We start from the raw sequence: 26,336 nt of genomic DNA on the forward strand, positions 1-26,336 counted from the left end.
GCACAATACCTTAGTGTCCATTACATTTGCATTAATGGGGATTTGTCTTAGGCACTGGTAAATAAGACAACACTAAACTATACAACAGTTAGTCCATCTTGCCAGCTTAAAGTGACCAAATGGCAGAAATTTAAACTGATGAGATGATAGTTCTTCCACTGATATGTAAAACCATAAAAACATCATCACAATGCATGACATTAAGCAGTATTTATTTTTTTAATTAACATTTTTAGTCTGTTGCAAATAAAACACTTTACTACTTATCAAGAAATTTACTCAGAAATGCAATATTATTTTAAACTGAATAGCCTAAATCAGAATCAGAAATACTTTATTGATCCTGGGGGAAATTGTGGTTTGTTAGAATCGCTCTGATGCCAAGCATAAAGAATAATAGAAAGTTGAAATATATATATATATATATATATATATATATATATATATATATATATATTTATATTTATTTTATATATATATATATATATATATATATATATATATACTTTATTTAACCAGGTAAAAGACTCACTGAGATTTAAAATCTCTTTTCCAAGAGTGACCTAGCCAAGAGGGCAACTTAAAACAAAGTTACAACAATAAATACAGACAGACAAATACAACTATCACACAATACAAAGAGTGCGCACAATCTTCAGTTAAAAAGTAGAAATAAGTACCAGAACGAAGTATATAAATAATCTAAATACAGTAATTTAAAAAAAAACTCCAATTAGCACTTTTATGTAAACATTTAAAAAAAATTAAAAAATATAAAATAGCCTTTAAATATAGCAATAAAGAACAATTAACACTAGTGTGTGTGATCATTAAAATTTAAATATGTGTAATGTGCTGATTGTGTAAAGTGTGTAAAAATGTAAAATAGCCTCTAAATATTGTAACAAGGAACAATTAGCACTAGTATGTGAATATTCAAAATGTAAATGTGCTGAGTTTGTAAAGTGTGTTAAAATATTACATATAAATACAGTAATAATAAAAACAACTGGCACTAATAAGTTAATACCTAAAATTGAAAAATGTACAATGTGTTTGTAAAAATATAAAACTATGAGCCTTATGCTACAATACAATATATAAAACGAGTAGGTAAAGTTAATCAATATAAATAAATATATCACAAGTTGGTTTCAACAAACGCCCGCTTAAACCTAATTGACCTGATCGGCTCACCAAAACCTCTTCGAAAGCTTTGATATAACTTTGTAGAAGTTGGGATACGGCTCTATTGTGGGACATAATCCTCTTTGGATCAAACGCCTGAGGCCTAATCCAAACCTGATCCAGACCTGATCCAGACCCAAACTGCGCTGACGGTGACAGCCCAGGCGTGACGTCACCGCGGGTGCACGGCACGAGCCTGAATCAGTGCGTGGCAGTCGGACTGGGCCGGGCCAGCAGCGCAGGAAGAAGACAACATCTGGACCGAAAAGGGAACAATGTCGGATAACACGAGGACCCCGAAGTACCTCTCCTCCTTCTGCTGCGCACTGGGAGACAAATAAGAGGTGTTCCGTGAAACTCCTCCGGGTATTTTCGCCGGGGAAGCGCGTAGCAGAGCAGAAGCTGTCACACAAGTCTCCACCATGGATCAGTCCGTCGCAATTCAAGAGACTTTGGAAAGGGAAGAAAACTGCATCATAGTATCCTTTGCTGCTTTCATGCGCTGTTTTTAATTTTTATTATCAACACTTAAGACGAAGGATTACCTGCGCCAAACTAAACTGAACTAACTCTGTTGAGGAATGTCTGAGCTCTGAGAGAGGCCTGTGAATAAAAGGCTCTGCCACGTGTTTGACATATATCTGGACAAATAATACAACAGTCCTGGGAATGTATTTACAGTACACGCAGTTTTCAGCACGAGGGTCGGTTTAGTCGGGTGTGACTTCTCAAGAATTTGAGCCAGTGTTTGTAGTGAGACCTTTCATCCACACGATGGCGACTTTGTGCCGCCAGGTTTGTCATATTGGCGGAACAAACTTAGAAAAATACCAGTAAAAGTGCATTCAGTTGTCACTTAGGTCAAAGTATTAACAGCTTAAAACATCTAAAGTAAGAGGATTTTTTAGAAGAATTATATAAAATAATATTTGATTGTTATTAATGACCACTAACACAAAAGCAACATTTATTGTTGCATGGGGTTGAGGTTTTTAGAATGTCATATATTTTATAATATGGTGAAGCTGTTGATACAAGGCAGTAACTATAATATATACCTAAATTAAAAATAAAACATAGTATAACTAAAATATATATATGTTAATAAATTGCTATGCTACAGAGACAGTCTTTTTATTTTATTTATTTATTTGCACCATTAAAAACAGTAACAGAAAACAGGTCAAAAAGAACAAAAAAAAACCAAAAAAAACAAAAAAAAAACAGGGTGCCAGAGGTTAGAAACCCAACTGGGCTTATAGAAATACTTCACTGAAGGTAATACAACAAATTACAAGTCATACAATAAATTACAGTGCTTTGATGCAAAAATATACAACAGGGTCATCAAATAAACAACAAAAAGATACAAAAAACACCCAATATTGACTGCATGGCTACAGCCTTGGGTTAATATGTAATTTACCAATTACTAACTCGTACATAATTATGTCAGATCAATGCTGTAGAGTATAACAAAGCACATTATTTCCTTGTGGAATGAAGAGGAATTAGTATTAAATGGAAATACTCAAGGATAAGCACCTTACCACTACTGTAGGAAACAATCTTAAAACATTGCCTATTGTAGCAAAAAAATGACTTGGTGTGATGAAGAGCATGTAGCTCGAAACGTCTCTTCGGCAGTAATTGTGTTCAATATTTATGGGAGCATAATCTAATGTGCTGACTTTGTTTCTCTGCTATTGTGTTATCTCTTCTCCAGCACCTAGTTTTTTGTCATCTGGATGTGCGTGCGTGCTTTTGTGAACATTTAATACCAAAAAAGGTGCAACTGAACGAACACATGAACACCTTTCCACTAATTCCTTAACTGAGCTGTAAACATGCTGTCCAGTGTGACGTCTTCATGGATGACATCACAGAGAGCAGACTGCTGGGATTGGTGGAGTCTGCAAAAGAGCATGCGTGAGTTTTAAAAGACACTAGAAATTATGTGTAATATGGCTTCTGTGTCTGCAATGCTGCAAAGCTAACAAAGTAATTTTGTAAGGGAGTGACAGCATTATGCAATCCATGGCAACGCCACAAACCGGCCTAAAAATGACCACAGAGTTGCATCAACCTGCCTGACACAGTAACCCAAATTATACGTTGTATGGAAATGGTAGTATTTACTGTCGAGCTGCAAGGCCACTCCTGTACTGGCTTGCACATTTTTTTATACAGGTGTGTTTTTATGTGTCAAACTCTGCATGTGCCTTCAGACTGCCAAACTAAATCCACCTTTTTGTTTCGTAGACTCTTTATTTATACCCATCGAAGGATGGCTATCACTGCTGATGACGTGTCACTGGAGGACATCGTACCCATCTCCCTTGACTTTGCTGTCGTGGAGGGTGAGCTGCCTTCACGTCTTGTTTCTCATTGAAAACACACTGACAGATAAGATCGATGATAATGTGTTCCTCAGCGTACCATGTAACAGCACAGCAGTAATTTCACTAAAGTGACCTGAAACAATTCTCACGTTGCACTCTTTTTTTAGTTTCCTCACCAGAGGAACTTGCAGTTGTGGGTGAGTTGCCCTCATTTCCGCTTAATCATAATGTGCTACAGAAATGATCCACTGCATGAAACTGAACATTTTTTTGCCATGTTTTCCATCCGATTCTAGGTGCCGATACCAAAGTGAGATTAAGCTACCAGGAAGAGGAATTAGAGCTCAGACTTCCTTTTGGGTCCCACTCGCGACTCTTCCTCAGCGAGGTCAACAGAGCGTGGAGTGGTAGGTCAGCCCCCAGATATGTGTGATATTTTTACACAACACCCACGTGTGATTGCTTTTTCGAGGATTTTCACAGCTGTTGAAAATTCCTTGAAACTTTAAAGAAATTTTAAGGAAAAAAAAACATTAACTTCGGTGACATAGGCAAGGATGCCACTGAAAGACATGTGGACACTAATACACATTCAAACAGAGCAGACACATGGACGCTCACCTTTTTGCATATGTTTGAGTTTAGTAGTTGATATATTTAGACTTCCTCCTCAGAATAGCGTAGGAGGCACCCACGTATGAAAAAGAACAAATAATCTGCTCCCGCCATCTGTTTGGAGTGAACCCGCTCAGCCAGTCTTCAATTGCCTTGAGGTTACATTATGTGGCCGATTATTAAATACTGTTTTTCTTAAAATATCACCTTATTTTACCTGTGAGGGGGGGTTAAAATACAGAGATAAAAACACAAATACTTTGAGTGACTGTCGGCAGCTGTGTATCACAGCTTCAGCCAATTTTAGAAACCGGTGGTGTCACTTCGTCTGTCAGTGAATAGGTGTGCATGACGCATGGCTGAAGAAAAAAGACAGACGAAGAGAAAAGGGGTGGAGTTTAGATGGTTTACTCTTGTGTAGTTTGTCTTTTTCCACAGTAACCGTTTACACGGGACAGGATAAAAACAGTTTTTCAAGGATCTTCCTCTTCATTACTCCCTTTAACTACTTTTTACTTCATGTATCCTGTGATTTAAAAGGAATGGGCCATTAAAAGAGCAACAGATGATCTGCTTTGTTAGGAATGTGTCACTTTTGCCACTGGCTCACGACTTTTCACGGTGGAAACCCCACAGACACGCGGACCAAGACTGATATGTTTGTGTCACTTTTTTTATGTGGTACTCTAAGATGAGACACAAAGGCTTTTAACCTGGTGAGGGATACCAGTGATGGAAAGATCAAATGACCTGGCACCTGTTGTTGTTACCAGGAAGAGTGCGAAAAACAGTAAAGGTAAGCGGATAAGAGAGCGATATCTTTAAGGAAGTCCAGCACACGTATCTCATAGTCACACTTAAAGAAGTAGAGCATAAAGTGTGAAGGTGGGCTTTAGAACAAGCATGTAAGAGCAAAAAATACAAAGTTTTGAAAATTCCTTTATTTCTTTAGCACATGTGGAGTAGATAAAGAAGCACTGTTGTTAATGAATGAATCTTAGCATTACTGTCGCTCCTGCGTCTCCACTTCTGCCTTAAGACAGCAGAAAATGTGATGTTCAATTCTGCTCTTCACTCATGCAACAACTTATTCTATAACTCAAGTTTTTATTATTTTTGAATGGGTTGGTATATGACAGGTTATCATACCTGATGTGACATTCCTTTGGCGACAATAAAAATAAAATGGCTGCAGAATAAAGGAGAACCGTACAAGAGAGGGCACAACTGAAGTCAAAATCCACAAAAAATAAATAATTTGAGATGAAAAGTGATTAATACTGTAAAAAGAAAATTAAAAGTAGGCAGAAGGAGACAGAACAATAGTCATATTTCAGGGTTTTCAGACAGTGTAATGTAATTCCAACCCCCCCACCTAAGTAGCATGTTTTTTGTCAGTCATCCTGGTCAGCATGGATTCATGCGGCCGTTTTTTGTCATATAATTGACCCACATTTTTTATTTCTGGGGTTTTAGTTGATTTCCAGTACTGGAGGATTGTTCTAGCAGCTGCGGTGAACCCAAAAAAACGTATGATGATACAATGATCTTACGCTCTCGTTTTGTCTTCCTTCCTTCCAGATGTTTGCAAGTCTACCACACAGACACCTAAGTTCGAGTGGATCAGCAAGTACCACAGAGCCAACACAGGCCAGGGAGTTGTCAAACAGGCCCTCGCACCTCTCGGCACAACACTCACTAAACTCAACCAGCACCGGAAAACAGGTTTGTCGTCTTAATTCTACTTGAAGGATTTCATAGCCAGTATCTTCACGCTGATAAAACTTGGATGGATTGTAATAAGTCTAACAGTGCTTGTGAGGTGGATGCTCATCTTTATCTTTAGTGTTGACTCTTCCCCTGCATCGATAACCTCACATGGAGAGAAATCTACATGAAAGAGTTGCGTCATAAAACTGGGCGTTTTTGCAAGTGCCACTTCCTTTAAATGCAATTTGCCCAACCTGTGTATGAGCTGAGAGAAATTTACTCAGAGCTGTCAGGGAGTCACACAATATGTTTGACGTGTTGGTTTTCCCTCTATGACACAGACACTACATAGAAAGTTTTTTTCTGGAGCACATAAATTACAATACTGTAAAACAATTTCAAGAGAGGGTAAAACTGTGCGATAAACAAAATAAATTAAAACAACATATAAATATTGAAGTAATAAGTTAGAAAAATGCCATCCTTCACACGGCCGGTTATTAAAAGCTTTGTGAGATGGGTTTCAGACTTAACTTGTCTGACACTGAGGGGGAGTTTGCTCCAAACTGGTGGAGCATACACAGCAAACACATGCTTTCTTTTGACACTTCAGCATATTTGGTTGCCAGGTCAAACAAACAACAGAGTAAAAGTAAAGCACCCTCTAGCTATTAAGTGATATACATAAAAGGCAAACACATACAAACGATCTGCAACAAGATTCCATATGAGCTCTCTGAGTGTCTTGCTGTGAAATGCTCAATTTGCATGCTTTATGTATACAAATATGCATAATTGATCTTACATGTTGATGTCATACAGATGTCATACAAGGTTAAGTTTTTGCATGCTAGATTAGAGCCACGCTATTAATGACTGCATGAATGAATGAATGCATGTTATATGCAAAACATATAATGTAAAATGCAGCGGTGTTGTTAGGCCTGGGCGTCCGAAGCTTCAGCCCTGGATGTTTTATAAAGAGCCATGGATTTAATATACATGCTTTATTTATTTTTCAAAAACAAGAATAGGTCTAATGATAATTTAAAAAAAATGCCCCTCATCTAATAATTTGTCATTCCTCTCAGTCTTGTGCTAAATTAACTTAGCTATATTTGTTAACATATATTTAACTATTTTTCCAACTCTAGTCTACACAATTTATAATGATAGAATTTGTAAATTAGTATTCTGTACTCAATACTAATTACTAACAACTACTTATATTTTTTATGCTATTACAATTCATTATTAACTTGGAAAGTAAACAAACAAAAAAAAACAAAAAAGTTTTTAAGGTTAAATAGGGTGCCAATTTCATTTGATCATGTCCTTGGTCCAGGAAATGCTTCAGAGCAAATCCCTCTTTTTTAAATTACCCACACATCCATAAACTGTATTGCACTACATCTGAACTATTTACTGTATTTGCACTATTCTTCCCATAATCCTGTCTATGTACTTTCACTTTGAAAAAAAAGCCTTAAAATAGATTTTGAACATTAAAAAAAAAAAAAAAAAAAATCCTGGGGAAGGATCCCCAAGACCCCCCCAGCCGAGGTCTGGGCTAGGCCCCGTATGCATTCAAATCCTGGAAACGCCCCTGGTAAACTGCAACTAACAAATCTAATGCAATGTACAAATGATGCATTTTCAATTAAAAAAAAAAAAAACACAGTTACATAAACAAAGATTGTGTTTACGGAACTTAATTGTCTTCTTGTGGTGCCTGAGCTTAACTTCCTTATGAAATGCTGATGCGATGAAGCGTTTTCAGGTCGCATTTTCTGCATAGTGGATGTGTGTTTGGAGAAAGATACTGTTGGTTCGTTCAGCCTCCTGCCTCTGCAGCAGGAAGGTAAACTCCTCCTACTACAGCCTTAGCATGGGCAGGTCTGACACAAACTGGACATTGCTCTTCTGCACAGAATGCGTTGGAGCGGGGCTTTGAGATGTCTAGGGTGATGAGAGACTCTGGTATGAAACATTTTCCTACATCTTTTTTTCTGTCCTTTTTGAGTTGGTAACAGGAAACGCCATCGCGTCACTCTGTACGATTCAGTGTACGCTAATTAGCTTCGTAGCTAATGCTAGCGAGTAGTAGTGGTTGTGGTAGTTATTTCAAAGAAGCTATCTTTAGCCATGTTAGCTACAGGGGCCAGTGTCGGGCAGGTGGAATAATTGTTTGTCTTAAATTTTGGTTGAATTAATGTCTGTTGCTGCCTCAATGTCAAGCTACCGTTAATATTAGCCCACATAGACGGTTGGTAATAACGGCTAATGTTAGTCCTGGCTAAACGTTAATGTTGTTGCTATGTCATAGAAACGGACACACCTGTTGGTGTTGCAATACAGTGTTGTAGTTAAACAGAATTGTGCCATTTATTGAGACACTGTTTCTCAATACGCAGCTTAATCTGTGTGCCGTTTTATTTCTGGCTGTTTCTAGATATATACTTTCACTTGCGGCTCATCCTCTAAGCTAAGTTAGCTTGTTAGCTTAAATCAGTTGTCTGTAAACTTTGTTCAGACAGCCTCTCACTCAGATAAAGTTGTTCTCTGTCTGCTGCAAATGTGAGACAAGTCTCTGTCAAACAAATGATCCAAGCGTCTTATTACATTTTTTTTTTAATATTGCATAATAAGATGTACAGTTGAGAATAAAAAATTAATTTAAAAATTGGTTCCCCTGCAGTTTATTACCCATAATTTTAGATCATGAGAGGAAGTTGTGCAACGCTGAACTTTGAGCAGTTGTAGTTAGAAAAAAAGCTGTGGCTGTTTTAATACAGGAGATTCTCAGAACTGATATGTCTTGACATTTGTGCTGACTTAAGATCCACGGCAGATATAAAGGCGTGCGAAACCATAGTTAGTGAGACTTCATGCAACTTATTCCTCTGTGGTTAAAAATTTAGTTAAGCTCTTTAGCTCATTAGCTAGTTAAGAATACTAAAGCATGGGCAGGAATGTAAAACATGTCATGAAATAACAAAACCCTCATGAGGCCGGGCCTCATTCTGGTGCTTGTTGCATGAACAGTTGCAGGGGTGGTTAAATTTAACAAACTAACTAATGAGAAACACATTGTTGCATTACTTTCTTCAGCAGGTTGCAAACACAGCAATGACCAGTCACTCATATTTTCAGGGACACCATTAGCTGTATTGTTTATCTGAAACTGTCAATATTTTCTGACAATTACCATATGTAAATCTTGTGTCTCAAAATTTGCTTAAGTTCTGTTTTGCGTTGCACCTTGTTTTTACAATGGGAATCTTAGTATTTACGGTACAGTGTTTAGTGTGCCATTGCTGCTGTTCTACTTTTTCCAGCTGAAATGTAGTTCATTGAGAAAAAAACTGTGAAACTCTCGCATATCACTTTTGATTAGGGATGCACAATATTGGATTTTTCTTTTGATATCTTTCAGCTCAATTGCTGATTTTGATAATTGCAAATATGTTTTAACACCTAATTCCTGTGGTGGAATTATCACATTAAGCTTACCCTTAACCTGATGGCTGAACTGGCAGATGCAGACATAATATTCAATGCTTTTCACATTGTACACATTAACCTGGCAAACAGGAAAGCGGCTTTAACCTTTATGTTATGGGTAAAACGTGCCATATTTATTTCCATGTAACACATTTAAACGAAACTGTAAAAATTATCCTAATTTAACAGATTGGTATGACCCTCTCCCTGAGACAATCCTGACAATAGTCAAAACCAGGACAAATTGGACATATTTCAACATAAAGAAAGCTTCATCTTATCAGTCATACTCGTAGATATTTCATTTTAAAGCCGATATCTGCCTGATAATATCATGCATCCCTACTTTTGATCCACCTGGTATTCTAGCAGATTAGAATAAGCATTTTAAACTTACTGTACCTTAAGGTTATTGATACAAACTAAAATCACCTATAATGGGTTATGGTTTATCAATCAATATGAGTCCTTGCAGTCCAAGGGTTGTTAATACTCATGATCTCTTTTATTTAACAATGAAAACTCTTATCAATTGAAGTTTTTGCCATGCATGCACATGGAGATTTTCTAAAATATAACATGCCTATGCACATTTTCAAAAGCATCTCTCAGTTTGCTGGTGTTTTTCTTATGCAAACACCAGGCCATCTTCTCTTCTGTTTCTTATTCTAACAAACAACAATAACACTGATCTTATATTTAAACATCAATTAAAGCCTTTGGGAATTTTTTTTGAAATGTTGCTTATAGTCAGCTCTGTGTAGCCTTACCCTTTTTTTTCTTTAAAGAATGTACAAAATGTAACAAGCAGTGTAAGCATTTCTGACATGTCTTTCCAGAGTCTGGTCACATAAGTCACAACCTGTTTTCTTAATAAAGTTAGAGTAATGAGAACATTTCCTTTGTAAAACATGGATGAAGCAAAAAATAATGTCACATGCCAATTGTGGTCATCGTGAAAAAATCAATAGAATCTTTTGTTATAATTGACCGAAGTGCTGCGTTTGACACAGCTGCGACAAAACTCACACCTTTCTAACAGAAGTTGTGCTTTGGGTCTGGCAAAGCTTTGTCAGTCAGTCTTTAATTTGCATTGTTAAGTCGGATATATTTTTAGATAGCCCAATCCCTTTTGTTTCACAGGTTTACCTCCTTGTTTTATTTCCTTATCTCTGTGAACTTGTTTTGAAAATACATATTTTTAGTAACTTAAAAGTATGGTTGATATCCATGTCCAGTCAGATAAAGTCAGTTTAATTCAGCTACAGTGTTTAGTAGTGAAAGTTGCGCACAAACAGATCATAAAACAAATGCATTGCAGGTTGTGATCCCTTTTTAAGAGCAAAAGTGGCTCTTATTGTGCCAAGTAGAGGTCATGTTAATAAAAAGATTACAAGAAAAGAAGCTTATTTATTTATCTCATCTTTTGGGTCATTAGGCGGTGTTGTTGGTCAGGTGCACTCCTAATGTAGTCTGCTATAACTTTGTAGAGTTAAATTTCCTGCTCAGAGAAAGTGGCTTTTCCTTTCAGAGCAGCCAGCTGTGTTCCCTGCCAAGCTGCAGGAGACAGGGGCCATGCTGTCTCATACTTCACACTCGCCCATTAAATCCAGCTACTTAGGATGCAATAACTGTAACCAACTGCAAAAGGCAGCCTCGGCCAATTGACCACAACAACTGAACCCTGACTTGGCACTTTTATGATTGACTTGCGTGTTACTGTGTGTTTGTTTTTAGTCATAATTAGCTTTAATTTATTCTCCATATCAGTTAGAAAAGACTTGAATATGGATTTGCACAGGGTTGGGTTTCTTCTCATTAGGTTGTCAATACCTAGGGCAGAGTTTGAGATAATGCTGATGGGAAGGTCTCCCGGCAGCTAGAAAGACACGTTGTCACATAGTCTTAACTGGCAACCTGCAAATAGTATATAAGTTTGTGATTTAAAGTACAGGCAGTTCTGATCAATTATGCAGAACTGTGGTATAATGCCATTATTTACCTTTATGCTCTGTGTTTAACCTTGTAAACAAGAGATCTAAACAAACACTTAATATTACTTTTCTCTCCCGCTCTTCCTAAATAGAGAAATCATCAGACAAAAAAGGAACTTCGGAAAAGGAGAAAGGGTCAAACAGTGGCACGCAGAGGTCCAAAGCACACTCCAGCCCAGAGAGGTAAGGCCTTGTATCAGTTCACATGTGGGAACTCTCAATAACAAACTGTATACACGACAGTGTCTTTTACACAGTAGTAGAGAAAGTCATAGAGTTAAGCAACAGTTTATGACAGGCCAGGATATGTTGTGCTCATATCACAGTTAAGGGGTGTTTTACGGCCAATACAAATCTATATCAGTTGTGATATAATCATATCACGGCCTGGAGTGAGCTATTGCTTTTACAAAATGGTTTTCCATTTCACTATGAAATTTATAGATGGCTTCTAATTTTAGACATATTAAAAAAAACAAGATCCTGGAGTCTGACATTATGCAGACAACCATGGGGGGGTGAAACAAGGGACTTCACCTTCAGGTTAAATAATCATCATGTTTATGCTTTGATTATATGCAATCTCAAACCATAACCCATTGGTGTTTTTTTCTACATTTTCTTTAAGTATTTGTAAAACATTGTTCTTACAAAGAAATCGACCGCCCCCGCTGCCTGCACAAAATGCTGGACAATTGCTGTGCAATATATTAGCTTTTTTATTTATCACCCTGTAGTTCCTCCGCCACACTTTTACCGTGGGTACACTGCGTCGCTCAGAGGAGAGCGGACAGCATTTGCGTAGATTTACCTTCGGAGAATGACTGAAGTAACTCGAATTCAGCCAGGTGATTTTCCCCCTGAAGATATGCACTGCTCAGTCTACTCCTCCACAATTATACCCAAACAGAGGTCAAAGTGGACCTTTAAATGTTTCTATTTTGTAGCAGTTTGCTAGCTAACTTGTTTTTTACGCTAAACTTGTTATCACCTCATGTGCAGAATTTGCCTGATATCAGCAGAATTGTCAACTTGTTACAGTCTGTTTCAACTCCGTGGAGTGGGCGGATTCAGGTGTGACACCCAGGCAAACATGGAGTGATCCTAAATTGTGTAAAGGAAGTACAAGTCATTGCCATTGTGTGGTTGTTACACTATGGCTAACGACTAATCAGTTTGCGTGTTTGTTTTTGTTTACACATTTTCAGTGTTACCCACCAAAATGTGTTGTTTGTATCCATGAGGCATAACAAAAACATTGAAGGCAATTCCTTCTTCATAAAACATGCACATTTTTGTTGTTAAAATATTTAGAAACATACAGTATTTATAGCCACTATTACCGTCTATCTGCATTCCTCTTTCCTGCCTTTTGTCGGTGTACTTCTGTGTTTCTTGGTGCATTACCGCAATCTTAAGATGAGTGCGCTTATCTAGTGTGAAACCACAGTCTTTACCATTTGTACAGCTGCGTAAAGCCTAAAACATATACTATGTACTAAGTATAAGTAGATAAAAAAGCAGAATTACAGTAATTTGAGTACTTTCCTCCACCTGTCTCACAACAGATAGTGTGTACGTGTCTGGCAGCAGCTTGGCAAATAGTGATTATTGAAAGTTATTAAAGTATAAAATGCAAATTTGTTCCTTGGAGATGTTTAACCTGGAAGCCTCTGCTGACACTTTTGGAATGAACGCCAATACTGGAAGATTGAGTTTCGTTACAGCATATTCCTGGAAGATTACAGGGTCCAGGCATATTAGATTTCTTCCTCTCCCCTCCGTCTCATTCCATATTGACAGCATGGAAATGGAGCTTCACTGCAGAGCCTGGGTTCCTGTTGTCACTGCAGTGATCTACTGTACATTAATCTTAGTCTGGAGCAGAGTGTAATACCTCTGCTATGCCATAATTTTATGTGCAGGCCATAGGAGAGGTGTTGCTTGATGCAGTTAGGCTGATTTTTAATGTGAACCTATACATACAAGCAAATGAATGCACCGTTTATGTTAATATGTTCCTTCTAAAATCACACCAGAGATAAAAAATGACCCTGTTTCTATCTTGGTCTGTCTCTCACCCCCACGCCTAACTGTTATTTCTCCTCTCCCGGTGTTCAGTCTGGCCATCCCCGGTCGAGAGGACCGGGATGACCTGGTGCGCTCCTCCAGCCATACCCCGTCCAACAAAGCCCAGATACTGGCCATGCCGCAGTTTGTCCTGCGTGACAACCTCATCAAGTGTGAGCTGCGGAAGAATGAGGACCTTTACACTTATCTGGAGGATTTCAGGTAATTAACTCTTGACTGCTTGTTTTAAATCTGTTTAAAATTGTTTGGCTGATAGGTGCAGGCAAAGAACTCGGTGATCATGATTCAGCTGAATAGCACATCACTTTTATCATGGGAAGTCTAACTTCTTACCTCCTTTATATTAACACGTGTTGATACTTGGGTGGGGCTACTTAATAGTTGTGTTGATCTGTACTCTGCTTGTCAGTTGTAAAATAGTCATTGTCGGGGAGACAGTTTGTGCAGGAGCAGTGTGAGCCCACAGTGTAACTATGAGCACAGTTTGGATGGAGAAGCGTTGTGTAAAAAGAATGAGTCAACATCTGTGGGTTTGTGTTTCTGTGTACTTAGCTCTTTGCTAAATTAAGCACCACCGTCTCAGACACTGTCAAGAAATGCACCAATGTAGTGTAATGTAGCTAATCTAGTTTTATATTTATTGTAGAAATGAAGGCCCCTGCAGAGAGATACTTTTAGATAGTCAAACGAATAAAGCATTTGCTGAGTTGGCATCATGTTGCAGCTTTTTACTACACTGCCTCCTGCTGGTAGATCTGTGCCTTAATATTGACACCCATATAAATAATAGAGCAACAAATAAAAAGGAATATTGATATAATGGGAATGGAGAAAGGAATCTTAAATATGAAAAGATTAAAATACAACATCATCAATGATACTAACAAATAAAAAGGGAAATATTCCATACGTTGTGTTAAAACATGCAGAAACATTCATGCTAGTGTAAAATTTTAGAACTGTAAGAACAGGCATTATACATGGCTTTCACAGCATGTTAGCTCAGTGGATGATACCCAAAATGGTCCCGTGTTATTTGTTCTCAGTTCTCATTTCTTTCTGTGTGGAATTTGCATGTTGGTGCAGGTTTCCTCTGGCTGCTCTGGGACATGAAGCTTGGATTAATTGGGAACTCTAAATTAACTCTGGCTGTGTTTGTATTATGTAGCCTGTGTGACTGCCTCCCAACCTCCCCAAGGTATTTCACTACCTTTTGCTCAAAGCATTCTGGGAAGACTCCTGTCCCTGCATGACCCTGAATAGAATAAAAAGCTTAAAGTTGGCCTCTACAGAAACGGCAGTTATACAGAAAAGGATGTGTTGTGCTGGGACATGTGCATTTCCTGTTTTCATCTCGTATTGCGCTACATACTGAGAATGCACTTAATTTCTCTGCTGATGTGCAGATTAGAAAAAAAAGCGCGGGAGATAAGTAGTCCAGGATTATGTTATACAGACAGCTTCAGCGTGTTGCTAGTTGGCTGAGAATGGGAACATAAGGGCAGCAAGTGTTGTACTGTGGGATGACGGTCAGCACTAAATAAGAGCTCTTTGCTGCCCCTGTGCAGCTGCATGAGTGGAGCTGCAGCTGCCTGAAGGTCAAAGAAAAAAAGCTTTTGGATGGAAGGAAGTTGATTTTCAATTTGGACCCGCAGAATAAGTCTCAGTAGGAAGGTAAAAGACAAGGGCTGGGTCCTTTTACCATTTCTCTCAATTTTAGACATCCTTCAGCAAAGAAAGTTGCAGTGGAGCTGCTGAGAGACTTTTTTTATGCTTTAATGTCACTTTCCACTGTAGACTTCTAGTTGTTACTATGTATGAGTGAAAGGTACAGGGTATTCTCAATCACAACTAGTTCTTAAAATGTGTCCAACCAGGTTGGAAATCAAAAGTGTTTATAATGGTAGTTGTTCCAAATGGCTAACAAATAAAGCAAGCAGAGGTGAGGTGAAATGTCAGCCGTCATAGAGACAGAGGAGATGAGATATTGTTCAAATATGGGGATATTATTGCACACATTTCCACACTGTCTCTCTCCTGGAAGACATTTGTAGTGTTTCACTTGGTTGTACACACGAAAAGTGACATGTTTTGTCAAGAAGGAAAAAAAGAGAGCAACAGGGAAGTTAAAACCTTGCCTCCTTTCTCACACAGTCATGGCGTGAAGCTGTTGTGAGTGTTGTATCATAAATTTCAGAAAGTTACAGGAATAATTGGACAGAGATGAAGGATACGGGGTCTGTGTAGCTGTCTGTCAAGCTGTTGTGATGAAAACTGGCTCCTTAATTGAATAGGAACATCGTTGAAAATGGTTGTTCTCATGTAATCTAAATTTAAAAAAAAAAAAAAAAAGAGAACATGAGGTGGGGAGCTCTGCAGTAAAGCAGCAAGGCGCCATCCTAACATAGATTGAGGTCAGTGTTTCACTATTGACTCTATTCAGTTCTGATGTGAAGTGAACAGGAAATTATAAAAAGCAGCCTTCACAGTCTACAAGATAAACTCGAAGTAGTTGGCAAACAAACTGTGGATCTTCACTCCTCTTCTTTTGTGCCAACCTCTCATCTCTCCCCATTCTTTTCTCAGCTTTTTCCTCGGCACATACAATGTGAACGGACAGACACCAAAGGAAAGCCTCCGTCCTTGGTTGAGCTGCACCCTCAACCCTCCTGACATGTACTGCGTGGGGTAAGATACACTCACCCTGCTGGAGAATAGCCTTGCAAGTCTCTGTTTAATCCCATTTCACAGACAGACATGCACTGCTCAAACCTACAACAGATGTATGCAACCATTGATCCTGTTTTAAGTAGAACATGCCCACCCACAGATTCAGCACTATGTGTAATCCCGCCTACGTTTCAGTTTACTAACTTTGGTATTGAAGTGTGGAAAAAGTTTTGAGAATACCATGGAAGCACTGGGAAAAGCTTAAACATCACAGTTGTAGCTTTTGTCATTTCTGATAGTTTTCAGGAGCTCGACCTCAGCAAAGAAGCTTTCTTCTTCAATGACACCCCCAAAGAGTTGGAGTGGACGAAAGCAGTGTCTGAGGCCTTGCATCCAGATGCCAAGTATGCCTTAGTAAGGAAGTCTTTTTTTCTTAAATCATGTTTTCATGCGTTAATATAGTTATCAACCCCTGGTTGGTGTTTGGACTGCGAATGTGTTTTCCAGCTGACCATATACTTCCTGTAAAGCTCATGTCTTTTTAACATGGAGGCTGGTACTGAATTTTGGTTGATTGTGTTGGAAGTGTTCCGTATTACAGTAAACTGTCCGACAGCTTGTGCAATTTCTGCCTGTCGCCACAATAAATAATAACCCACTACATAACACTGTACCATCAGATTATTACACAGGATATTCCTGCAGTCATGATATCCCTGCTTATTTCATGAGCTTAGTCAGGCAGTATATTTTAAGTTACTTTTTGGTCTTTCTCTTTTTCTTCCCCTTACATGCTTTCACCCACTTCTCTTTTCTCAGAGTGCTGACTGGCTTATTAGCTTCCGCCTCTCTTGGCTTGACTGTTTTCTTCTAGTCATTTTGGGGCTTACAGGATGTCTGCAAGTCACGTAGGCAATATAATGACGTGTCATTTCTTCATACACTGTCAATGCTCAGACTAAAGCACACTTGGCTGATCTGTGACTGACACTGCATAGCTCAGCAGGCTGAAAAATAAATGTTTTCACCATCACATCTGAATGTTGATTTGTGTAGGATTGACAGGGAGGGGGATCAAACTATTTTTGCAACTGCTTTATATTCTGTGTCTTTTTTACTTCTGTTTTCTGTAAGTTGGGATGAGACTAGGGCTGGAAAAAAATATGATTGCATTAATTTTTCCATACTGATATTAATCACACTATATAATTTGATAATGCTGTCAGTTTAATATCCTGATAATGACCGAAGCCTGAGGAAAGAAGGTAGACTAGAATAACATAAACATTTAACTGTGCAAACATGGCTTGGTTTAGAATATACATAGTAATGAAAGGATGTTTTGAATATTATCTAAATGTAAACATTTAACCTTGCAAACATGCTTAACAAACAGTACAAGTTAGCCTATGCCTTGTAACTTGCTAAAATAATGGTGTGGTCACTGGGATTGTATCTTCTATGGTGATGGAAAAGATTTTAAGATTTTGAGATATCTAAACCATTTCCAACAAAGTGATGTCAGGCCAATTTCTTCAGCTTTGGAGGATAACGCAAGTTCACTTTAGCATAATAAGCTCCGAGCGGAGAGGCAGCAGGCTGACTGACTGACTGTTGTCACGTGTATTTCCACTGTGGTTTGTCTTCTATTTTCTGCATGAAATGACATTTGTAAATCTACTCATCCTGTGCTGCAGGTGAAGTTGGTGCGTCTGGTTGGCATCATGCTGATCTTCTATGTGAAAAGTGAGCATGCAGAGTTCATCTCTGATGTGGAGGCTGAGACTGTGGGCACTGGCATCATGGGAAGGATGGTAAGGACTGATTTTACAGCTCTTATTCTTTAGCGCACTGGTCCTGTAGATTTACTGGTGGTGTGCACATTAGAAGATATTACATTATGAGCTGTTGGGAAATTTTTAGAACCCCTGTTTCAAGCAAGCTGCCCTTTGAATGGGCAGGCATAGAAGTATAAAAGTGTCACTCATTCCCTTTCCATTCCTCTCTTTGCTCACATACCGAACAGCAGTCCTTAATGTTTCCTGATTCCCTCTCCTTGATCTTGCTTAGTCAGGGATGTGATAAAATCCTTGCAGAGTTTCAACTTCCAGGCATCAGGTGCCAAAAATGTCAAAATTGATTTTTACAGTCAGTATTTTAACCTCACTGTTATTGTCTTTGGTTTCACTTTAAAGGCCTTTCATTGCCATCATAAAATGCATTAGTTCTGACATACAAGAAGGAAGTGTTGAGTTATTATCAGCAGTGAACAGCATTGGATTAGAGCAGCAAATGAGTGAAGCAGAGAAAAGCATTTGGGCTGCTACAATGAAAGTGTTGTTTCTTTGCCAGAACAACTGCAGGCAAATACCAAAAAATAAAGGCAATATTATGCTCTAGGGTTTTGAATTCAAAACACTTTCTGGTTACTGCTTTGAACTGTTTTATCTTTAGTGCTTATTAATCCATTCAGTGCTTCATCCAACAGTCCCATCTTAACTCCTCATGTTCTGTTGCAGAATAGATTATTCTTGCACAGAATGTGGCTGTGCTTACTGAGCAGTCCCTGCAGTGTAGAGCAGATGGCTGGCTGGTGACCAGTAGGGGCCTTTGTAAGGTTGCTCCATCCTTCCCTGCAGTAATGAGAGGCTGGTTTATGATCTGCACCAAGAGCCATCTGAAACAAGTGTCAGACTGTTTGCATAATATCGGATTACAGTCAAGCAAAGGAGCTTTTAACTGCATACTGTCAAAAATGTGTTTTCTCAAAGTCTTCTGGCAGGAGATTGTAGTTGTGCTTCTTACATTATTCTGACTGAAGTTCTCTTTCTTTCTTTCAACCAATCATTGATTCGCAGGGCAATAAGGGTGCTGTGGCGATCCGTTTTCGCTTCCACAACTCTGATATCTGTGTGGTCAACTCTCATCTAGCTGCTCACATTGAAGAATACGAGAGACGCAATCAGGACTACAAGGACATTTGCAGTCGTCTCCAGTTTCGCCAGCTTGATCCTACCCAGCCTCCACTCACTATTATGAAGCATGAGTATGAAAACAATTAAATATTATAGAATTTGTCATCAAATGTATTCAGTGCTTTCTTTAGAAACATTGAATAAAGTCATTATGCCACTACATCAGGAAATTGTCATGCAAAACTCATCTCATAAAAATAATGCCTTTTTTGCTTTAAATTCAGATATGCTGGGATATATGTTGAGGATTAGTATGTTATGCTGAAAGAGATAATTCCAAAATTGTATCCAATGTCCAGATGACAATATTTCATCCATATTCATGTTTCTTCTGTCTCTCTGTGTTTCCCTCACCAGTGTGATTTTATGGATTGGGGACCTTAACTACAGGATCAGTGAACTTGACGTCTCTAACGTGAAGGAGCTCATCAGCAAGAAGGACTTTGAAACGTTGCACAGTTATGATCAGGTAATGTCAATGAATGTCTCGTCTTTCTGCTGTTTTAATAGTCTGCACTCATCATTTGTGTTTGTAAATGGTGAAACTTACCAACTCCATGTGGTCCTTAGCTCAAGAGGCAGATCGATGAGGAGGCCGTGTTTGTTGGCTTTGCGGAGGGAGACATTGATTTCCAGCCCACCTACAAATATGACACCGGCTCTGACAAGTGGGATACAAGGTAATCTTATATGAAGGCCTGACTGAAATGCAGAAGGGAGCATTTTGAGTAAAGAGATCATTCTTCAATGATGCGGTTATTTTTATAGTTAAAGTAATCGAAAGGGGAAGTACTCGAACAATAGTTGGGTTTCCATCCAAATGTAGTGCAAATGTTAACCAAATTTTTAGAAAAAAGAGAGAATAAAATACAAATTTATGCTAAATTCTTTTTTTTTTTGCATTTCGCAATTTATGCAAATTTTATGCTTTTCTATCCACTACTGGGAGTTGGTTCATTGATAAAAGCAGTGGGTGGCGCTAATTCTCCATGCCAAAGTCTGCAGAAGAGGCCACAACCAGATGAGGTAATTAAAAGACCGCCAGCCAAACCTCAAACAAAGTAAATCATTGAATGCTTAATAACAGAGAGCACACTGGACAGTAGAAATAGAGTTTAGAATTATTATTACAACTATATGCCTTTTGGTGACTGCCCTGTGTGCATACATAAGTGTGTTAAAAACCTCCAGAAATGTCAAAGAAAGACTATAGTTGCCTATGCAACGACTGTATGTTGTTAGTTATTTGCTGAATATGTTTCCATTGCACTAAGTCACATTTACCTTTATCGATACTTAGACTTTTCCATGTCTCCTAGGTGTAAATACTTTCTTGCAATATTTTAAGATTATTTTGAGTTTTTGGTGTTTGGATGGAAACACACCGAATGAAACTATTTGCAAATCTTTATGGATGCTTTCTAGTCTATGAACATACAAACGTCTCTCCATTTATAGACCAGCAATGTCTTTGCATGTGTTCTGCTATTTTAAAACCATGGTATTGAAATACTCCCAAAACAACAACAACAAGATAACATCACAGCAGCATTAATAACAGAAATATGGGGTTCAGGGAGGAAGGCTCATATTGTAAAGTAATGCAAATTATGCAAAAGGGGAAAGGGTTGTTTATTAAGTGAACTCTGCTCATGAGCACTTTTGAAACAGCTTGCCTTGCACAATTCACCTGGTAAACATGTAAAGGGGCTTCTTGCATTGAACCACTTACATTTGCACTTAAGAAATCACTTTACCCACCCTTTTTAATTAATGTTATCAAAAAAAACATCTCTCACAGTTAATTTGGCTCTAAATCGTAGGAGCAGTGTTGTGTGGTAGTTTTGCTCATGCACCTCGTTACCTTTGAGTGATGTACAATCACCCTGTGTATTTGGATAACTTGTAAACTAAAAGATGTTATAAACATGCTTGAGAAATAACCTCTGTCCTTTCTTCTGCATGTAGTGAAAAATGTCGTGTGCCTGCATGGTGTGACCGTATCCTGTGGAGAGGGAAGAACATCATGCAACAGCATTATCAGAGTCACATGGCTCTGAAGACCAGTGACCACAAGCCAGTCAGTTCCCTGCTTGTTGTTGGGGTAAATATTTCAGCCATCCTTTTGGTTTTAATCTTGAATTTCTTTCATTTGGTTTCTTGTTGTTTGAAAAAGATGCAGTGGTACTCCTTTTGACATTTGTACTTACTTTTGAAAAGTGGGGCAGGGGAAGAGAGATGATAATTCAATAAAAAATGCATTTAGATTCAACGTAATCTGCTTGTCAACAGGTTCTTTTTTTTGCACAGGCCATACCACATACCTATTGCAGTCTTGTCTAAGGGTTATATAACACAGATATTTATGCTGCATTGTTTCTTTGCCCCTTACGTTTTTCTTGTCTGTTCATACAGATCAAGAAAGTAAATGCGGAGGCCTATAAGAAGACCTTTGAAGAAATTGTGCGCAACATAGACAAAATGGAGAATGAGTGTATTCCATCTGTAACCTTATCCAAGCGAGAGGTAAAGTTTCCCATCCCCTTTGGTCCTATAAGAGTGTAATGGGAGCTATAATACCTCTCTGATACACCTTGTAGAATCAATTTCATTCTCATTACCCTTTGATAAATTCAGTCGGTTAACCACAACTAATGAAGCTGTGTATTGATCTTCGGCTGTGAGCCGAATGCAAGTATTTGAAAGATTTGTTTACATGAAATTGAGTAAAGTTTTTCTTTGCTTGCCACATGAACCTTTCCCTCTTCTTTCAGTTCTACTTCAAAGATGTAAAATACATGCAGCACCAGGCAGAGACGTTGAGCCTCTTAAATGATGGGCAGGTCCCGTGTCAGTTTGAGTTTATCCAGAAGCCTAATGAGCCGACATACTGCAAGCCCTGGCTCACAGCCAACCCCCCGAAAGGCTTTATCGCTCAGGGTGAGTAGCACATAAAGTCAGAGTTTTATCACATAGGCACATATTTCATCTTGATAAACATTACTGTTCTGCCTTTAAGGCCCAGACACACATGACAGACATCAAAGAACCAGTGGCGACAAAGCTGACTGATCTGCTGCTTTCCGTCGCCTGTGTCATGGCCAAAATGTTTTACATGAACACACCTCAAAGATTTCAACTAATGGCCATCTAACACGTATGTTCTGCACCTGTGTATGAGGAAATGACTCCATACCAGCAGATGGTGGTAGTCTGTAATCGTCATTAAACCGGAAGACCGTCTTGACGATAGTTAGCCACTTAGCACTTTAACAACACCAATGTCAAAAGATCATAGCATATATAGCGTGTACCAGTGAACAACAACAAAAAACATCCGGAAATGGTACTTCAAAGAGCTCAATGGCTAAAGAAAAATAATTTCACCCCATATAACTAATTTGGTTTGATCTTACTTCTTCTTGACTTTAGTTCTTTTACTTTCCTCACTTCTGTTTGTCTATTCGTGCACTGAACTGAACTGCCAATCAGAGTGGTTATAATTCATTGACGGGCTCTGTTGTCTCTGACGGCAGTTCAGCATGCTAAATCGGTGAGGAAAAAAAGCAGATGAGGGCCAATATTGTGTGACACACTGCAGCAACGAGGGTGATGGATGCTCGCTAACAGCCCAACATTGACTGACGGCCAAATACTGGCTTGGTGTGTCAGGGCCTCAAGGTTTTAGAAATTATGAAGTACCGACATGAACTACGAGGCCAGAACTCGTTGATTTTGACTGACATTGGCAGGCGTTCTGTCTTGGAAGAAGAAATTTAATCACGGATCACAGATATCTTGCTGCTTTACAGATCCTCAGTAACTGCTTGTCGTAACCCTAGCACAGCATTACACAATGGGAGAGCATTTATCAGTTCCCAAATTCTGACAGTTCAGCCACTCCCTTACTGTGGGTTTCTCTCATACAGGTGGCTCCGTGGACATTGAGCTTGAGATTTTTGTAAACCGCTCAACAGCTCCTGAACTTAACTCTGGCAAGGAGGAGATCGAAGACATCCTGGTGCTCCACCTGGAGCGCGGCAAGGATTACTTCATCTCTGTGACAGGAAACTACCTGCCCAGCTGCTACGGCTCCTCCATCCATTCACTGTGTCAGCTGAGGGAGCCCATCCAGGACATGCCGCAAGAGACCCTCCGTCAAGTGGTTAGTGCCCCCATGTGCAGAGCAGGGACAGTGTCCTTGAAATACCTTTTCTCCATTCAGGGTTGTCTCATAGCGACAGCAGAGTAGTTTCTTTAGTGTGCAAATTTGACCTTAAAACACTGTTGAGTCCATTTTGACTAAACTGCTTCGTTTGTTCACAATATCAGGCGGAGATGTCTGTGGACGAGAATGCAGCAAACACTGAAAAGCCTCTAGACATTCCTAAAGAGCTCTGGATGATGGTGGATCACTTGTTTCGCAATGCACTCAAACAAGTAAGAAAAATGTGTTTCTTAAGGTTCTATTTTTGTGCCATAATAAAATCAAAGAACACTTTATTCCTATTGAGTTTTTTGGGGTAGCTTTCTTGTTTCAAGGTTTATGGTTGCTCTTGGCCTCATTCCAAGCTGTTTGTGTATTTTGTCTTCAGACAAATAAATGAAAGACACTGCATGCCACAAATATTAAGCAGAATATTAAGTTTTAATGTATACAAAGATTCTGGTATGACCCCATTATTTGTGACTGTGGATCCAGTGAAACTGGAAACTGAAAGTTTTGCATGACAGATTTTTTTATTGATTTTTTTAAAAAGGGACCATTTACAGTTTAAAATGTAAATGTTACTATATATACTATGCACTGTACCAGATTATATTTTGCATCTGCAGTCCCATCGCAGGCCAGAACAAAGACAATAACATAATATAATATAAAAATACACCACACGTCAAAAAGTGATGCAAAGAGGAAGACATGAGACACTCTGCAACATGAAAACTAAACCAAAAAGCACATCACACGCTTAACACGCAATATAAAGCTACAGATTGTAGTTGTGTAATGACAATGTTAAATGTTTCTAAATAAACCAGTTAATGCATCCACATCCATCCTGGATCACAAAAACAAACTGATCCACAGGTCTTTTGTCTGACTTTTCCCTTGAGTGGTTGTGCCAGCAGGCTAAGTAGTTTGTAGAGTTAGTGCATTGATTTGGTGAGGAGAAGTAATCATTATTTTAAAAAAACTTTGATTCAGTTAATGTAATCATTAGATTGTGGTATTCATTTTAATTATGTCCATTGCAGCTCCACAAGCTTTTTTTTTGTCAGCCCAATTGAAGCTGTTTGTAATTTTTCTCCTTGGCTTAAAAAATGTGCTTCTTTAAGGACATTGAGATGTAATATTAACATTTCTCTATTTGCAGGAAGACATATTTCAGCAACCAGGGCTCCGGAGTGAATTTGCAGAAATAAGGGATTGTCTTGACACTGGCATTCCAGATTCTCTTCGTATCCTTCAACACTATTACCGTTATAACCATGGGTTGAAAAAATGTTTATAGAATATCTGAGTTAAAAATAGTGTAATCCATACATGTTTTCTTGTTTTGTCAACAGTCCTTTTTTATATTACCCTCTCTAATTGTTGAGCAGCTTTGGCCCCATAGTCATTGTTTGATTTCAGAGGTATGCAACAAAAAGTTTGTTCTTTCTAAACACTGCACTGTCTATCTCTTTTGCCTGTCTGGTGGTCAGCCTGCTCCTTTTGAATAAGTCCTGGGATATAACAGAATTATGTCCTTGACTCTGTATTGACTTGCAGCGGGCAGTAACCACTCAGTGGCAGAGGCCTTGCTGCTCTTCCTAGATGCCCTCCCAGAGCCTGTGGTCCCCTACTCCTTTTACCAGCAGTGCCTAGAAAGCTGCTCTAATGCCAGTCAGTGTGAGAAAGTGAGTGAGACAGCTTGCAATTAATCTATGATCACCGTTGATCTGTTCCCAGATGTGTTAATTTAGACAAGTTAGTCTCAGTTTTATTTTTCTTTGTTTTAAATCTAATTTTGATTTCTTTTGTCTTCAGGTCATTTCCATACTACCTCAGTGCCATAAAAATGTGTTCAACTATTTAGCTGCCTTTCTCCGTGAGCTGTTGAAGAATTCTGCTAGCAATCGATTAGATGTCAACATCTTGGGTAAGAAAAAGAAGCAGGTTGCACTTCAGTCTCTTTCATTCGTTTATGTGTTGTTATTATTAGAGCTGCCTTGTGCTTTAGTTGGTATGTTAATAAGTGAAAAGAAACTAACAAAGCGATAAAATTTAATGAAAATAGCGTTTAATATTCTGCTCTGCTTATGGCTCAAGGACTGTTTTCACTTTATCTTTTCAATACTTAAAGCAGAGCAGGAAGTTTGTGTATAAGAGAATGTGTGCTCACCCAGCCCTATATAAATATATCTTGAATATGAATAAAATTATAGTAGCAAAGGGGATTGTAGCAACATCTACTGTAAATATGACATATTTAAAATCCTTCTTTTAGGACAGAAAGTTGAAAGTTCCCATCTTTTCTGTCTTGTTGAAACATGCAAAAAATGAAACTGTTAATAAAGGTAACATTTAAAGAAAAAAGGACACCTATTAAACGATGCAGTGTAATGCAATATATATAAATATTCGTTTTCTCCTCTGCATAGCCACCATTTTTGCCTCGTTGCTCTTGAGATCACCTGCGAAACAGGATCTTGCAGAAAAGAGGAAGACTCAGGAGTTTTTCCAGCACTTCCTGACCCACAGCTCCTCCTAGATGGAGGACTTCTCCGTCTTGTTCTTCATGCTGAAGTGGAACACTAAAAACTGTACAGTCCAGTATTTGAAATAAAATGTATTGATTTCTTATATTCTTAGATGGCTCTTTGTATAGATATATAGTATAATAACTGTAAGTGACAGTTCTAATAATAATAGTTTGTTTCACACACGATAATGTTTGAGATCTGTTGATGCACAGAGTTTATTATATATGGTTAAGCATCTGTAGAGACCTAACAATTTGTAATGTATGAATATTTTATTTAAAAAAAGATCATTTGTATTTTAATGTTTTTGATCTCAACAGCAACGTATTGTTTTTATATATAAAACTGCTGGAAACAAGGTGTGTGTAAGTGATGATTTTTGCCAGTCACAAGCAAAGAAATTAAAATTAAATGAATATGTTTTTCATTATACCCTTCTCTAAATGCAACGTATACAATCACATTTGCCTCACACAAATAAAAGTTTATTTTTTAGGATA

The 26,336-nt window shown here is 38.4% G+C and overlaps 1 protein-coding gene across 1 annotated transcript; it reads left to right on the plus strand.

Moving 5' to 3' along the window:
* The first annotated feature begins 1,393 nt into the window (after positions 1-1,393).
* Positions 1,394-26,194, plus strand: inpp5b (inositol polyphosphate-5-phosphatase B). The gene is made up of 23 exons (XM_042489671.2): positions 1,394-1,666; positions 3,037-3,117; positions 3,451-3,548; positions 3,698-3,727; positions 3,827-3,937; positions 5,727-5,870; positions 11,446-11,536; positions 13,475-13,645; positions 16,031-16,132; positions 16,414-16,528; positions 17,812-17,928; positions 18,973-19,160; positions 19,447-19,558; positions 19,660-19,769; positions 21,058-21,193; positions 21,505-21,615; positions 21,864-22,029; positions 23,019-23,254; positions 23,422-23,529; positions 24,465-24,549; positions 24,863-24,990; positions 25,121-25,232; positions 25,735-26,194. Exons 1-23 carry the CDS (start codon positions 1,611-1,613, stop codon positions 25,842-25,844), a joined length of 2,718 nt encoding a protein of 905 aa, XP_042345605.1. The 5' UTR covers positions 1,394-1,610; the 3' UTR covers positions 25,845-26,194.
* The last annotated feature ends 142 nt before the right edge of the window (positions 26,195-26,336 follow it).

Source organism: Plectropomus leopardus, chromosome 11 (assembly GCF_026936395.1).
Source record: "Plectropomus leopardus strain MGB_pleo_1.0 chromosome 11, ASM2693639v1, whole genome shotgun sequence".
In the NCBI taxonomy this organism is placed as follows: Eukaryota; Metazoa; Chordata; class Actinopteri; order Perciformes; family Serranidae; genus Plectropomus; species Plectropomus leopardus.

Coding starts and splice junctions, on each gene's coding strand:
- inpp5b (XM_042489671.2), top strand. CDS start 1,611: ATGGATCAGTCCGTCGCAATTCAAGAGACTTTGGAAAGGGAAGAAAAC. Junction 13,646..16,030: donor ACTTATCTGGAGGATTTCAG/GTAATTAACTCT, acceptor TTCTTTTCTCAG/CTTTTTCCTCGGCACATACA. Junction 19,559..19,659: donor CGTTGCACAGTTATGATCAG/GTAATGTCAATG, acceptor TGTGGTCCTTAG/CTCAAGAGGCAGATCGATGA.